We start from the raw sequence: 16,647 nt of genomic DNA, 5'->3' as shown, positions 1-16,647 counted from the left end.
AATGTGGTGAATTTTCTTCTTATTTCTAATCCCTAGTCATCTCTCCCAAACCATGATGCCTCCTCCTTTCACTTACCCATACAAGTATGTTTACTCTTCAATTCTCCATGTCAGGTCTTTGGCATACCTTGACATTTCTAGTTCTCCTGCCACCATTCCCAATTTGCTGCCCTCTTAGATAACCTGGCACATGCATTTCAACCTTTTTTTGGTATCCTTCAAAATGATCAACAAAGGACTTGCTACTTCCTCCTTATGAACATCAAGACAAATACCTGATCCAAGTTGTTTGTTGGTCTTCCGCATCAAAATCATCATGTTCTCACCTTGCCTTTTCCCTTGAAGTTTATCTTGCTTCAGCCAGCTTAAGTCAAAAGACACCTATAACCATATAACATATAACAATTACAGCACGGAAACAGGCCATCTCGGCCGTTCTAGTCCGTGCCGAACTCTTACTCTCACCTGGTCTCACCGACCTGCACTCAGCCCATACCGCTCCATTCCTTTCCTGTCCATATATCTATCCAATTTAACTTTAAATGACAACGTCAAACCTGCCTCAACCACTTCTGCTGGAAGCTCGTTCCACACAGCTACCACTCTCTGAGTAAAGAAGTTCCCCCTCATGTTACCCCTAAACTTTTGCCCTTTAACTCTCAACTCATGTCCTCTTGTTTGAATCTCCCCCATTCTCAATGGAAAAAGCCTATCCACATCAACTCTATTAATCCCCCTCATAATTTTAAACACCTCTATCAAGTCCCCCCTCAACCTTCTACGCTCCGAAGAATAAAGACCTAACTTGTTCAACCTTTCTCTGTAACTTAGGAGATGAAACCCAGGCAACATTTTAGTAAATCTTCTCTGTACTCTCTCAATTTTATTGATATCTTTCCTATAATTCGGTGACCAGAACTGTACACAGTACTGCAAATTTGGCCTTACCAATGCCTTGTACAATTTCAACATTACATCCCAACGTCTATACTCAATGCTCTAATTAATAAAGGCCAGCATACCTAAAGCTTTCTTCACCACCCTATCCACATGAGATTCCGCCTTCAGGGAACTATGCACCATTATTCCTAGATCCCTCTGTTCTACAGCATTCTTCAATACCCTACCATTTACCATGTATGTCCTATTTTGATTAGTCCTACCAAAATGTAGCACCTCACATTTTTCAGCATTAAACTCCATCTGCCATCTTTCAGCCCACTCCTCTAACTGGCCTAAATCTCTCTTTCAGCCCACACTTCTAACTGGCCTAAATCTCTCATGTAATGCCAGATCTAGTGGAACCATGCTTGTACGAGGGGTGATTGATAAGTTCGTGGCCTAAGATAGAAGGAGATCAGTTGTACAGCTCTCATTACATACACATGCAGTTCAATTCTTTGAGTGATTACGCAGAAAGTTTGAAGTTAGTAACTTATCAGGGGTGATTAATAAGTTTGTGGCTTAACGTAGAAGGAGATGAGTTATTAACTCCAAACTTTCTGCGTAATCACTCAAAGAGTTAAACTGTATGTGCATGTAACAAGAGATGTATAACTCATCTCCTTCTACCCTAGGCCACAAACGTATCAATCACCCCTACCGTGGACACTTTCTGGAGGTCCAAGATCCGTGTGCTCCAAGACTGCTGGACTAAGGTGTAAATGTAGGAGAGAACGATGTTGAAAAATAAATGTGCTAGGTTTTCTAAAATTGACTCCTTCTACCTTAGGCCATGAACTTATCAATCACCCCTCTGCCAGTGTTCTGTAGGAATACAAGAATAACTTGAGGCTTCTGTGTTTGGAAATCATACTCTTATTAAGGGTAGTCAACATGACTTTGTGAAGGACAGGCCATCATTTCTAACAAGCCTAAATGAATTTTTTGAGGAGGTGGCAGAGCAAATTGGTGGAAGTAGAGTGGTGGATGTGATGTATGTTGATTTTAGTATGTTATGAGGCAGAGGATCCGTGGAGACTAGGCTGCTTGGATTCAAAATTGGCTTGCCCACAGAGGACAAGGAGTGGTGATAGATGGAAGTATTCTGTCAGTAACTAGCAGTGTTCCACAGGAATCTGCTCTGGGCTTCTGCTCTTCATGACCTTTATAAATGCAGTGGACGGGTCTTTTAATAAGCTTTCAAATGCATGAAGGTTAGAGGCATTGTGGACAATGTAATTGGTTGTTGTAGGTTGTTATAGACAGGTTGCAGATTTGGGCGGATAAGTGGCAGATGGAGCTCCATCAAGAGAAGTATGGGTGATATGCTTTGGAAGATCTAATCTGAAGATGGAGTCCAAGATTATTGGCAGGATTTTTAGCAGTGTGGAGGAACTGAGGGAGGGATCATGGGTTGCAATTCCATAATCACTCAAAGTTGTCAAACAAATTGATAGGATACTGGAGAATGCGTATGGTGTGCTGGCTTTCATTAGGCAGGGAATTGAGTTCAAGAGCCGCGAGGTAATGTTACAGTTTTATAAAGATGCACTTTGAATATTCTGTTAGTTCTGGTCACGTCCTTACAGGAAGGATGTGGAAACTTTAGATAGAGTTCAGAGGAGATTTACCAGAATGCTGCCTGGATTAGAGAACACAACTTTTGAGGAAGGGTTAAGTGAGCTAGGGTTTTTCTTTTTGGAGTGATGGAGGATGAGAGGTTACTTGATACAGGTATATAAGATTGTGAGAGGACAGCCAGCTCCTTTTCCCATGGGTGGCAGTGGCCAATACTAGAAGACATGCATTTAAGCTGAGTGGAGGAAAGCTTAGGGCAGATGTCAAATGTAGATTTTTTACATGAGTCGAGGGTTCCAGGAAAACTTTGCTTGGGTTGACAGAGGAAGCTGATACAATAGAGGAAATTCTGAAACACTTCGATAGGCACATGGATGTAAGCAAAATGGTGGATTATGGGCTGTGTAGAAGGAGAAGGTTAGATTGACTGTGGTGTACTTTTCGATGGGTCGGCACAGCATTGTGAGCAGATGTGCCTGTATTGTGCTGTACTGTTCCAAAACTTTTTTCTCTTCTGAAAATCCCTTTTTCTCCCTTCCTCGTCCTCAACAATCAGCAATAAGTGTGTCAAACCCATAAAGGTCAGATTATTTGTTTGTCTTTCCTTTCTTTCTCAGTGCCCTGAATTTACACTAAGGTTCCTCCCAGCTATAATCCTAAATCCACAGCTCTTTCTGGTTCTTCTCGATTTGTCTCTTTCTTGTTCGTCTTTATGAAAATCGCTTCCTGCTCTCTCATCCCTTACCCGTAAAACTGCTGACTATCCGAATACCCTACATTGCTCCCATGTCTGTTGATATTGTTAACAGTTTTATATTGTTAGACATTTACCGTCCCTCACATTCCACGTCGCAAATTCTTTCCTCAAACAACCAAATCTTTCCCTTCAGTCCTTCTAAACTATCCACTTATCTTCACTTCTCAGCTTATTTTTTTATCTGATCCTTGTGTTTATTATCATCTTCATAATGCATACTGTCTTTCCTGGAACACCGTGGCAAACAATCTAACACAAAAAAAAACTAGGTGACATTCTTTGTGATGGTCATTGTTCATATCGGTGCAGCCTTTGACTCATTTGGCCATGCCATCCTCCCATATCTCCCCACTCTTATTTAGATGAGTGAAACAATGGTAATCTGGTTGAATTTCCCTTTTCCTCACTCATTGTCAGACAATCACCAGTAATTACTTCTCTTCCTACTCCTACATTGATACCTTTTGCATTAACAGGGATCTACCTGGGTCCTGCTGAGTTTCCTTCTTAAACCACTTTTTATTGGCAGAAAATGCACTGATAGTTTTCGTATGAAGATGATCATGACTAGCCCTCTATTGCCACCACTTCTCTCAACTTTCCCATTGTCTTTAAAAGGCCAGATTGCTTCTCTAACTTTCAGTAGTGGATCAGCACGAATTCTTTCCACTTAAACACTATGGACCACCTGTTGTACAATGATGGACTTGTCATTTTTTTTTTGCACTGATGTCTTCTCTTGCGTTTTCTTTTTCTTTGCTGTCTTGTATAATTTATGATCTGAGTGTTGTCTGAATCTTCTTGCCTGTGATGCTGCTACAAGTAAGTTTTTCATTGCTTCTGTACCTGAATGTGCTTGTGCATATGACAGTAAACTCGACTTGACTCAAACAATTATTGACAAGAGTGAAGTCATATCCTTTGTTGTCCATCATTTCCTTGTCATTGAAGCCAGTCCTTTTCCTGAGAAGAACCAGAGGCTGATCAAACCGATTACAAACTTGGTGTTATGAATGGTCCAAAACTGAGCTGACTAAAATATGACCTTCTTGAGACTATCTAATTCTATTTCCACAACATAAACTGACTGCACTTCTGCCATTTTTTTTCTTGGCCAGATGTCTACTTTCTAGCCAGCATCAACTTCTCTCAAGTTCTTCACCTCTGTTCTATAAATATGAGCAGTATTGGTTCAATACTGCAGTCACATGCAGGTAAACTTGTCCCGTAGCTGAATTACAAATGCTGCTGCACCTGCCATTCTGTTTCAGAGCTGGCTTCCATGATGTACCTAGAAATAATTTCAAACCCCATTTGTTTAAATGTGAATTTTCACTGTGAGAATTAGAAAGGAAAGGCTGCAATTAATTATTTATTGTTCATATGCCTACCTTTTTTAATTTCTCTATTTATTATTTCTTGAGTGTGATTTTACAACCCATAATCTTTATTTTGCATTTTTGAAACCAGTCCAGGCCTGCAGAGTTCTGAAAACAGGTCACTTCTCAAGTACCAGTTTCTTGACCTCACATTTGTATCCAAAACTTCAGATGTTAAGTTTTGGAAGTTTGCAATTCTTTCTCAAACCACTTTATATCTCTCTTCTTCAGTCACTCACTTTTTAAAAATTGCAGATTCAGCCAATGTTTGGTCATCTGCCCTAATTACTCCATATGAGTCCTGACGAAGGGTCTTGACCTGAAACGTGGACTGTACCTCTTCCTTGAGATGCTGCCTGGCCTGCTGCATTCACCAGCAACTTTGATGTGTGTTTCTCCATATGTGGTTTGTTTAATCACTGTGGGAATTTAACACTTTAAATGGTCAATTGTGGACTCATAGAAAAACTTAGTACATAGGTTTCCTTCCTCTCCAATACTAGCTTTCCCACCTACCTGGCTTCAACTATCACTTTCTAGCTATCCTCCTGCCCCTCCCCCACCTTTTTATTCTGGTGTCTTTTCCTTTCCTTTCCGGTCCTGAAGAAGGGTCCTGGCCCGAAATGTTGACTTGTTCGTTCATTTCCACGGCGGGTGCATAGGAAGCTATCATGACTCTGCAGCTGGGGGAAATAGTAGCTAACCTTGACTGTGTAAAATGTGTTGAGAGCTTCTGCTTTTATCAGCCTTTCAGGCATCACGTTCCAGACCCCATTCACCAGTGGTTGAAGAAATAGTTTCCTGATTTCTTCTTTTCCATCCACTTGTTACTTTGAGATCTTCTGGTTTTAAACCGGATACTTCTTATTTGCACTCTGATTCTTCTCAGAATTTTATATGACTCAGTTAAGCCTCCCTTCAGCCTCCCCTGTTTCAAATCCCAGCTTTGCTTTGTTTCCTCATGGCTAAAATTTTCCAGTGCTGAAATCATTCTTGTAAAGCTTCTCTGCACTCTCTTCAGCTCAATCACTTCATTCCTGTCATGTGTGCAGTACTCAAGATGTGGTCCAATTAGTGTATATATGCAATTCTATCATGATTTCCCTACCCTTATATCTAATTTTCAGTTAATAAAGGAAAACACGTAAATGTTTCTGACAAGATAGGCGGTTGTGGCTGAGGGAGGGAGGGAGGGGGAGGGAGAGAGAGAGAGAGAAAGAGAGACTGAGACTGAAGCGGATCAACAGTTTACTGACTTTAATGGGAACTTTTCAGAAAATAAGGGGGATAGAAAGCAATAACCACTTGGCCAACAGGACCGTTAACTAGAACTGTCAAACTGATGCTAATGCCAATACAGCGGCTTGGGTGTAGTACCTTAATACTAAGTAAATACCATTCCTTAACGTTAAGTGAAACGTTAGTCTTCTTTCCTGGATCCAGGAGAATGGTAAGCCGGGATGTTGATCTGCTTTTGGTCAAGTCTTGCCAAGACTGGAATGAAAGGAAGGAAGTTAAATACCACCACAATGAAACACTAAATCGCTGGATTCTGCATATTCACGAGCTTGATTGCTGAACCCGTTCTGCAGTTTGCCTATGGCAGAATCCGTGGCTGATACAATTTTTTATGCATATTATCAACAGATCATGCTTCCTCCTGAAGTCCAAAACTTTCTTCTTCTTTGTTAGCCACACAGCTGTTTTCTATGTTGTCTGTAAAATGCCCCTCTCATTTAATTCTAAATCATTAATGTAACCACCATACTTCAAGGGAAGAAGTAATTAACCTTCTGGAGCAGCATGAGTAATAGTTGCTATAAGTTAAAGGCCAGTGACGAATTACCCAATGAATTGCATTGTGAGGTTACTCACATCCAAAAGACAGAGGAAACTCAATATGATAATGCTTATTCAATGGGTAACCTTTTGGCATTTGGCGCACACTGCAGTGTTACCTTGTAAATGGTTCCCAAATCTTGCAGTTTCAATCTTGAGACTGCATCCTTCTTACTAAAGAGCCAAGGAAGAACAGTTCCATTTTCTGTTTCCTTTTTTGAAAGCTCAACTTTGATTACTTGAATCGTTTAATTGAAACCTTTCTTTTAAGTAGTTTCTCCAACCTTTTTAGGTATTATCTGTACCTGTTTTAATGCAGTTAGAATTAACAGGTAATGAATGAAACAGCAGAAATGGTTTAAAGAATGTTAAAATAGTATTTGCTTTTTGCAATTTTTCAGGCGGAGATCATAGATGTACAGTATGGAACAGTTGATGATTTGCTCCGACTTCAATCAAGTACCAATGTTACCAAAAAAATTGCACTAATTAAACTTGGACAGGCACCTTTACTGTACAAGGTAGGGTTAAAACTAATCTAGATTTTTTTTGTTAAGTAATTTGTAGTGCAAAATGGTATGGCAGGCTGAAGGTGCTGGGCAGCCTAACCTACTCCTCATTTGCATGTGCTTCTGATCAAATGTAAAGATATGGAATCACAAAGATCAATAGTTAGACAGCATATCTGGAGGATTCCAAGAAATGTTTGCTGTTGAGTGGGGCTCAGTAGTTGTATCGCTGCTCCGTGTAGGTTAGGCACTGCACCTGAGGGGGCTCCCTTCCATGCAGCTAGCCTCCCTCCTGTTTCTGGTGCCCTTCACCTAAGAAGAGAAAATGAAGGACCTTAATTGTCAACCATTTGTGCCCCTGGCCTTTGACCTTATGCTGGTTGGGCTGGATATCAGTGGTGTTGTGAAGGAGGGGTGTAGTGAAGCAGGGAGAGGGATGTAGATTAAGTAATAACATGAAAAAAGCAGATGATATAGAGCTCGTTTTGCTATATCTAATGGTTGGTTGGGGCTTCAGTTGAGTCCTTTGGCTTTCACGTGTACAGGATGTTCTTCCACCCTACTCTCCCCTCATCCATAATTACATTTCTGCTGCTGGCTGGTTGCCATAGGGAGCATCCCCAAGGCATGGACCTATCTCGAGTTGTGCACAGCAGTGTATTTGCAGCTGCATTAATTCAGTGAGGCTCAAACAGTAACTGAGCAAATCCCGTTTTGGTGCCTACTTCTCTGTTTTAACCCCCTTATGTCAACTCAAATGCTCTTTTCGCCAAATTCACAGATTTTAAAGGGAGCCAAATAGGCTGTAAGATTTTAAGAAAGTGTGAAAATCAGATTCCAGGCAGACTTTTTCAAAGTGAAATCAATGCTTTGAGAGAAGTTCTTTGTCATCCTCACTTGACATAAAATTCCAGTAGACTGTCAATAAATCAGCTTATAAGGAATGGATTTCAAGCAATCTGTTTCTTTGATTTGAGATAAATTTTTTAATTGACATTTAGTTCTACAGACTAAAGAGCTAGTAAAGTGATTGTCACAAAAACAGTGACCCAGAATTATTATTTCTAAAGATTATAAAGTTTGTATGAATTAGATATAAATTTACAAAAGATCATTATTGTTACCAGATATGATAACGAAGCTGAATTGTTTCTGTGTTGTTTGACCCCGACCATCAACGAATAATGGACTTTGCTTGAATGCAGTGCCAGTTCATAAAAAAAGACGAAACAACCTCTGGAAGCAGATAGGTCACCTATCTTCTTTTTATCCTAATATGATTAAGTCAGAACATAATTTGTCATCCTGACATCCAATGGTTGTTGAGGAATAAAAAACGCTCATAAATTAGCACAAATTAGCAGTAAAACTGACATTCATGAGCCGTATGTTACAGCTGCTGCAAGAAATCGAAACAGTGACTCAAGCGCGGTCGCAGTGATGGGTCTGAAAAATAACTACAAATGCAATGGGAAAGTCTGTTGCTGATGAAGGTGATTAGAAGTACCTCTCGTCTGAACAACCAGTGTTATTAAAAAATATACAGAGTACGAGCATTGTGATCTTTGTGTGTCAATATACAGGATGATGCGTGTCCATTTATAACAATTGAGCACTGGCTGGAACATGGTCTCGGGCAAGAACAGGTTAAGAGTTCTGTCATGCTATTATAACTCTACTACTTTCTTTGGATGCAAAGCATACTTGTACTTTAGTACAATATTGACAATATTTTAGTTATAAATTATAAAGGTAGGTACATATTCTTGCTTGACTGTTGTTTTAATAACAAGATAATTACAATTGTGTCAGTGAACATTTGCTGCACTATTTATAAATGGTAAGCCATCATGTGGTATTCTGATTGAATTCAAAACAACAAAGGCATTTGCCACAGCTAGGGAATCAATATGTAATGCTCGTAATTTGTTTAGACAAATATAAATGTTATTGTCATCTCTAAAGGGACACAAGTATAATACTGTGTAATTTGCAAATATTAAATTAATTATTACATTACTTTTAAAAGTTATAGTTGATATCTGAAAATAATTGGATTTATGAGCTTTATTTGTCGCATGTACATTGGAACATTGAAGCAGACAGTGAATTGTTTTGTTTGCGTCAGCAACCAACAAAGTCCAAGATGTGTTGGCGGCAGCTTGTAAGTGTCACCAAGCTTCCAGCAGCAACATACCATGCCACAATCTACTCATGGATTTTGGAACATGGGAGGAAACCTGAGCACCCAGTGGATACCTACACGGTCATGGGGAGATGTATAAACTCCTTATGAATCGTGGCAGGAATTGAACCCTGATCACACAGCTGGCACTGTTGGGCACTACTCCGACCATTATGCTACAATGCCATCTACCTTCATGTATGTTTTTCAAATTTTGAAATAAATTCATAATCAAAGTGCATATATATAATCAAATACTACCTTGAGAGTTGTTTTCTTGCAGACATTCATAGTGGTACAGAGAAATACAATGAAATTGATGAAAAACTACACACAAAGACTAACAAAGAACCAATGTGCAAAAGTAGTCAAGCTGTGCAAGTGTATAAAAAATAAGTAAATAAATAATACTGAGAGCAGGAGTTGTCGAGTCCTCCTTGAAAGGGAGTCCATAGGTTGTGGGATCAGTTCTGAGTTGAGGTGATTGAAGTTATTCATGCTGGTTCAGGAGCCTGATGTTTGAAGGGTAATAAGTGTCAGAAGGGTATGAACTGGGGTTGGGAGTCCTAAGGCTCCTGTACTTTTTTTCCCGATGGCAGCAACAAGAAGAGAGCGTGGCCTAGGGTTCTTCGATGATGGATGCTGCTTTCTTGTGGCAGTACTCTTTGTAGATGCGTTGAATGGTTGGGGTAGGGGTGGGGTGGGTCCTTTGCCTGTGATGGACTGGGCTGTATCCACCATTTTTAGTTGTGTTTTCTATTCTTGGGCATTAGTGTTTCCATACCGGGCTGTGATGTTAGTTAGTTAGTAGTTTTTGAATGCATATCAGAATTTATGTGCAATAAAATTGCAACTGGAACCTTGTGAAGAACTTCATTATCATTCTGACGATTTCTTCTCACTTACAAAATAGTGTATTCACAGCCAAACATAACACATGGTTTCATGACCTGTTATAACAGTACACAATCTCACAAATTTATGTAAAAAAAAATGAGCAGTGAACACTTAAAGTTGGTTAGAACATAATTACTCATTAGTTTTAGAAAAATTCTGGTTTGTTGAAATGGAGGCAGTAGTGCATTACCATAAAATTCAAATATCAAAACATTTTAATTATTAACATAATTTCATATAACTTAAGAATATAAGAACTAGGAATAAGAATAAGCCTTATCATCCATTAAGTCTGGACACAAAAAATATATCTCTTACTTTGCATAAGGACTTGTACGAATGGAACTCTGATATTAAAGCTGATGTACAATTTTTCAAACAAAAATTAATATCAAAGTATTTTTATCCCAGAGCCAATTGCAAATTAGTGCTTACTTATCTAAATATGCAAGACCCTGCAATTTGTTTTATGCATCCATTTATAAATGCATTCAAGGAATTTTTACAGCGGTATAACTGCAAAGTTTTGAATTTGAAAGTTTTAAAAGAAGCTTGTGCATTTTTCAAAATTATTCAAGATGCAAGAATTGCTGAACTGGCCACCATTTATTGCCCATTCCTGACTGTCTTTGGAAATGTATTTCTGCTGACCTGGTGAAAACACTACAGTACTGTTGGGAAGGGAGTTCCAGGCCAATTGTCGATAAACAGCGAAACATTTCCAAGGCAGGCTGGTGTGTGACTTGGAGGGATACCTATAGGCACCAGTGTTGTCATGTGCTCTTGCCTTTACCTTCAGTGGCAGGATTTAAGGTTGGAACAGTAACATCATTGAACATCACAAATGAAGCCAACAGTTACCTATATTTAGATTCCCACTTTCTTCAAAGCTCTGTCCTATTTAACAATGGGGGTCTGTATCTCAATGCTATCTTCCAACAGAAAACTGTCTCCAGTATTGTTCATTAGTTATACATACACACACAGTTTGAGCAAATTTTCCCTATTTCCACCCTCATTGCCATAAGTTTGCCTATTATAAATCTAATGAAGTTAATAAAACCAGAGAACCGAATACATACAGTATCTATCCATAGGGGCTTCAGATTCCACAGCTTATATCGTAATGAAGTCTAACATGTCTGTCATGGGGCCATGATAATGCCTGTAATGATCCAAAACAGTGATGTAATAAGGCATGTTATATCAGGTTTCACTTCATCATGAATAATATATTTTTAGAAAAAAGTGAAGACAAATTCTTTATATCTCTAAATATGTATGTTAAATAGTTATAATACAACTATATAATGTGCCTTTTTAAAATATGGGATAGTTTGCCAAGCAAGAATTACGCCCTCAAGGTGTGGGCCATATGTGGAAGAATGTATGATGTTTACTTTCCAGAGAAATTTGACTGTGACTACCTTACATTCAAGTCAGTTCATGTGATTTCAAGATTCAACATTGTTTAATATAATTTCCAGCACACAGTTGTAAAGGAGAATGAAATAATTGTTACTCCAGATCCAATGCAGTACAAAAAAAGCAATAAGATAAAGACCACAATAATAAAAAACACAATAAGTATACAGTAAATATATATATAAGTGACTGTATGTCCATAAAGTGATGCTAGGCACAGGAATGTCTGTACATAAGGTGACTCTGACAGGAAATGACAAAGTAGTGGTGGTGGGATGGGTTCGTGGGTGGAGGTGTGGATCAGCCTTACTGCTTGGGGAAAGTAACTGTTTTTAAGGCTGTGGTTCTGGCATGAATGCTACATAACCTCATACTTGATGAAGCTAACACTCAAAAAGACAGATTGTGGAGGGGTGCTGAATTATGCATAACAGCATAGGGATTTCTGTCTTGAACTACACAGTACAGCAATCCTACAGTTTGCTGTGAATCTCACAGAGCATCAATGGTGAAGATTAATGGTCTTGTTGTTCCTACCTAAAATCCACAAAATGTATGCTATGTAATGGGTAACATCTGCTCATAGGATTTACAATAACTGACTATTTGTTAATGCTTTGGAAATTAGATAGCACAGTTGGTATAAGTCCAAGAATTCTGAAAATAGAAGTGAATTCTGTGTTATTCTGCTGAGCATTGTGAGCATGCTAGGTTAACGCTAGATATGTGGCGACACTTGCGAGTTGCCCCCAGCATATCCTTAGGTTGCAACACACACAAAATGCTGGTGAACGCAGCAGGCTAGGCAGCATCTATAGGAAGAGGTACAGTCGACGTTTCGGGCCGAGACCTTTCGTCGGGACTAACTTAAAGAAGAGATAGTAAGAGATCTGAAAGTGGGAGAAGGGTCTCGGCCCGAAATGTTGACTGCACCTCTTCCTATGGATGCTGCCTGGCCTGCTGCATTCCACCAGCATTTTGTGTGTGTTGCTTGAATTTCCATCATCTGCAGATTTCCTCATGTTTGCGTTTTTAAATATCCTCAGGTTGTGTTGGTTGTTAACATGAATGATGCATTTCGCTGTGCATACTTAAGGTAAGTTAATATAAGTAGTCTTTATTAAATATATCTAGGGTGCTGATGATTTACATTGAGGAGATATACATGATTAGGTGAATTTGTTAAGAGAAGGGCAGGACTGATTAGTGCAGTGGCAGTTTTGAGGAATTATCAAGGAGGGTTGGTAAAGGTACTTAACGTTTAAAGATTTTGGAAAGGCTTTTATCAAGGTTCCAAATGCAGGCTGGTCAAGGAATTATAAGCCAGTGGGATCCCAACAAGGGTGGTAAATTGAATCTAAAATTAACCTTGTGTCAATTGTTGGTGGATGTCTTTGCTTCTGAAAGAATTCAGTCCTTGGTTCCTTGCTGCTTGTTGTCTGACTTAATGATTTAGATTTAAATGTAATGAACATGATGAATAAATTTGTAGATGGCACCAAAATTGGCTACGAGGATGACAATAGAAAAGATCAGCTTTAGATCGCCAGAGCTAATCGTCTCAGCCGAATAGTGGTAAATTAAGTTCAATCTGGAGCAATGATGCAAGAAGATAAGGGAATACACAATACATGAGTGGACATTGAGAAGTGTGAAGAATCATCCAGCCTGGAAGTGCATGGCAGGTCAAGTTTAAACGGCATATGGGATACACTGTCTTAGATGCGGTAGAGGGTTGGGTGATTGGATTAAAATGGCATTCAAACCTGCTTGTTCACTGTGTGATGGAGAATATTTGCTTACACTGAGGAGGATGTTGCCAGGTCTGACTGGAGAATTTTAGCTTTCAGAAATTTGTAGGTTGTAGGCTCTTTCCTTTGGAATATAGGAGGCTGAGGGAAAATTAAATTAAAGAAAATATAATCAAAAGGGCCCAAAATAGAATAAATAGGAAACACCTAATTCAAATGGGTCAGAAGCCAATGGATATAGATTTAAATCATTTGGTAGAAAGATTAGAGGAGGAATGAGTTAAAATGGTTTTCATTTAGAAGGTGGCAAGAAGCCTGAAACTCATTCCTTGAGTGGGTGTAAAAATTAGATACCCTTAACACACTTAAAACGAACTAGGATCTGTCCTTGAAGAACCATTACTTGCAGGGCAGCAAATCTTGCCATGGAAAGTATTAGGTTAGGCAGCTCTTTCCTAACATGCATATAATTGATGGGCCAAATTGCTTCATTGAGTTTAGTTATTTTTCTGTGATTCTGTAATATATCTTTTGGAATTGAGTAATTGTACTTTTGATTTCTGCGAAGTTGCTGAAAACATGACATTAAGCTTTGTAAACAGCTGTTTGTAGCTTTTTTTCAGACTTTCTACCAATGCCTGTGAGTAGAATCTGACAGGCATACATGATAATCTTGTAAATGGAATTTAAAAGGGAGGAATTAATAGAAAACATGGTAAAGTTGTAATTGGAATTGTACAGTTGTAAACCTGTGATGTTGCTGCTGATGAATTTGATGAAAAATCACTTTATAAGGATTACGTTGTTAGACCATGTCATCCACAATGTATTTCTCTGCTGCTGAAATAGAGATGTGATCGTATTGAAAGAAAATCTTTGATTATTTAGTTAATAACAACTTGGGGTCATTCAGAATGTAGTTGCTGTTATGGTAAGTGACTAGTGGAAATTGAAAAATGTTTGCTACGCATGCTTAAGTAAGACATATTCAGTAGTAAGTATGTGATTTTTTTAATGAAAAAATATATTTTTCTATTTGTATTCTTGTGTTGAAATGTGATGTTGGAAATATTTTTTATCTAATTATATTTAAAACATCGCTTGTCCTTCAATATCTTTTCTCTTGCCTTGCCTTGCCTTGTGCCCTTAACTCCTGGTGGAGTCATCAGGGTGCCATCATGACAAGCTTTGCACCAGTCTCTTCCATCTGTCACGGTTGTGTGCCAGAGCCTGGGTCACTGCAAATGTTTTCCCTGTCCATTCTTTAATGTTGTCCATCCATCTTTTCCACTGTCTACCTCTCCTTCTTTTCCTCTCCAGAGTTCCTTGTAGTACAGTCTTTGCAAGGCCACTGGATCTTGTTACCTGGCCGTACCATCTCAGCTTTCTTTTCTTCACCATTGTGAGATCTTCATGAGGGCCAACATGGTGCTGGATGGTCTTGCGGACTTGCTCATTTGTGATGTGGTCCAAGTACGAGATGCCCAAGATGTTGCGATAGCATCTCATTTCCAATGCCTGTATCTTCCTCTGTGGCTCTGCTGTGAGGGTCTATGTCTCACATGCGTACAGGAAGATGGAGAATACCAATGCACGCAGGAGTCTGATCTTGTACTTCATGGTGATGTTGCTGTCCCTCCATATTCTCTTGAGTTTGGATAGTGCAGTCATTGTCTATGCAGTTCTTGTCAGTTTTCGTCTTGATCCTTCATCGCTGATGATTGCCCCCAGGTATTCGAACTGCTGCACTGTCTCAAGTTTCTGACCATGGACTGAGATGTCTGTTGTGATGGCACCATTGGCATTTGCCATGAGATTGGTTTTCTTGGCACTTATTTCCATTCCAAACTTTGTGGAGGCCCTGTCAAGATGGCTGACCAGGTTGGTCAGTTCGTCCGCTTTTCCTGCAAGTTCATCAATGTCGTCAGCAAATCTTGGATTTGTGATGTTCCTCCCTCCGATGCTGACTGTGCCCACATGATCTTCAAGGGCAACACTTATGATCCGTTCCAGGAAGACGTTGAACCTGGAATGGATCTTTTCTCTATCAATCCCAAAACTGTGTAACCAAATTACTTTCCACAGCATAATTTCTAATGCATATATTTAACTAAATCATACACTTTCTATCAAAGAATCAAGCTCTCTAGCATATAGCCATTGTAAGCATGTAAATGGAATGAATTTTTAAAAAACTAAGCAAAAATACATTTAAGATGTAAAATTTACCGACAGTATTTTTTTCATTGCTCATGGTGGAATATTAGATTTTGAAAGACATTGAATGTCTGTCAGGTGAAACGACACTTAACCCTTTGTTATGTCATAGCATGTGAGGTCTGTAGACTGTCAATGTTAGTGAATATGTGTCTGTTAGTGAGTAAACACTATTAGTGAATATGTATCTGTTAGTGAGTAAACACTATTAGTGACTATGTGTCTGTTAGTGAGTAAACACTATTAGTGACTATGTGTCTGTTAGTGAGTAAACACTATTAGTGACTATGTGTCTGTTAGTGAGTAAACACTGAGAATGTCTGTCTAGATTCTGGCTTATTGCTTATATGTGTAAACCTTAATGTCCTTTGTAAGCCCAAGGAATGTAGCGTGTCCGACATTGGGAGACTAATGAACAAAGAGAGACCATTAAATTGTTTAATTGATTTATGAGTCTCTGCAATGAGCGTGCATTGCATTTGAAAAAAATGACTGTGTAAGTGGCATAAGGACAAAAGAACAAAGAGATTGATGTGGTTACTCTGTGCTTATAAAGCTTGTGGATATACTGGGCTGATTTTTAAATTTTCTTTGGACCAACCGGGATCAGGATTGTGATCGGTGCCTGAGACCCAGGGGTGGTTTCATGAGCTGGAAATTGAAATCTCCCGACAGCAACAACCAAATAGTGAAGGAATCATGAGCCCAGAAATCTTTGTGACTTGCTATGTAGTATTTTGAGTGGTTTATTTGTACTTTCTATGTTATATTAATAAATTAGGCTTAAGTTACTTTGTTGTGCTTGTACACTTATTGACACATCTCCTGGGCACTTGAATTGTTGGGTCTGATTAACCTAGAACATTACACTCATATACCACTTCCCCTCCACATTCTATCCCATGCTTTATTTGCACCTCAAGTTTATAATGAGTAATAGCATTACTGAGAACCTTCAATACATTTGTGCTGAGATTCATTGCAAACCGATCCAGTTTTACTGAGACTTAAAATCCACACATTTATGCTAGAATAGTACTATGTAAATCCTAAAAGAGCTGCTCAACCATTAAAAAATATTAAACCTCTGACTTACAGGGAGTACAATTGGCAGAAATACATTTAAATTATATTTATTATAATACCCTAGTAGTGAAAATTGTCATGC

At 38.9% G+C, this 16,647-nt stretch overlaps 1 protein-coding gene across 10 annotated transcripts in view; it reads left to right on the top strand.

The window, feature by feature from the left end:
• LOC140196330 (inactive N-acetylated-alpha-linked acidic dipeptidase-like protein 2) overlaps nt 1-16,647 on the top strand; it is a 993,804-nt gene that overhangs the window by 566,749 nt on the left and 410,408 nt on the right. For all 10 annotated transcript variants that reach the window (XM_072255337.1, XM_072255335.1, XM_072255333.1 and 7 more), the window contains one exon: nt 6,897-7,016. In XM_072255337.1, coding sequence (XP_072111438.1) covers nt 6,897-7,016 — 120 coding nt within the window. The remainder of the gene's footprint in view (nt 1-6,896; nt 7,017-16,647) is intronic.

Source organism: Mobula birostris, chromosome 4 (assembly GCF_030028105.1).
Source record: "Mobula birostris isolate sMobBir1 chromosome 4, sMobBir1.hap1, whole genome shotgun sequence".
Taxonomy (NCBI): Eukaryota; Metazoa; Chordata; class Chondrichthyes; order Myliobatiformes; family Myliobatidae; genus Mobula; species Mobula birostris.
Note: the sequence above shows the minus strand (reverse complement) of the source record. Positions and strands in the feature narration are given on the sequence as shown.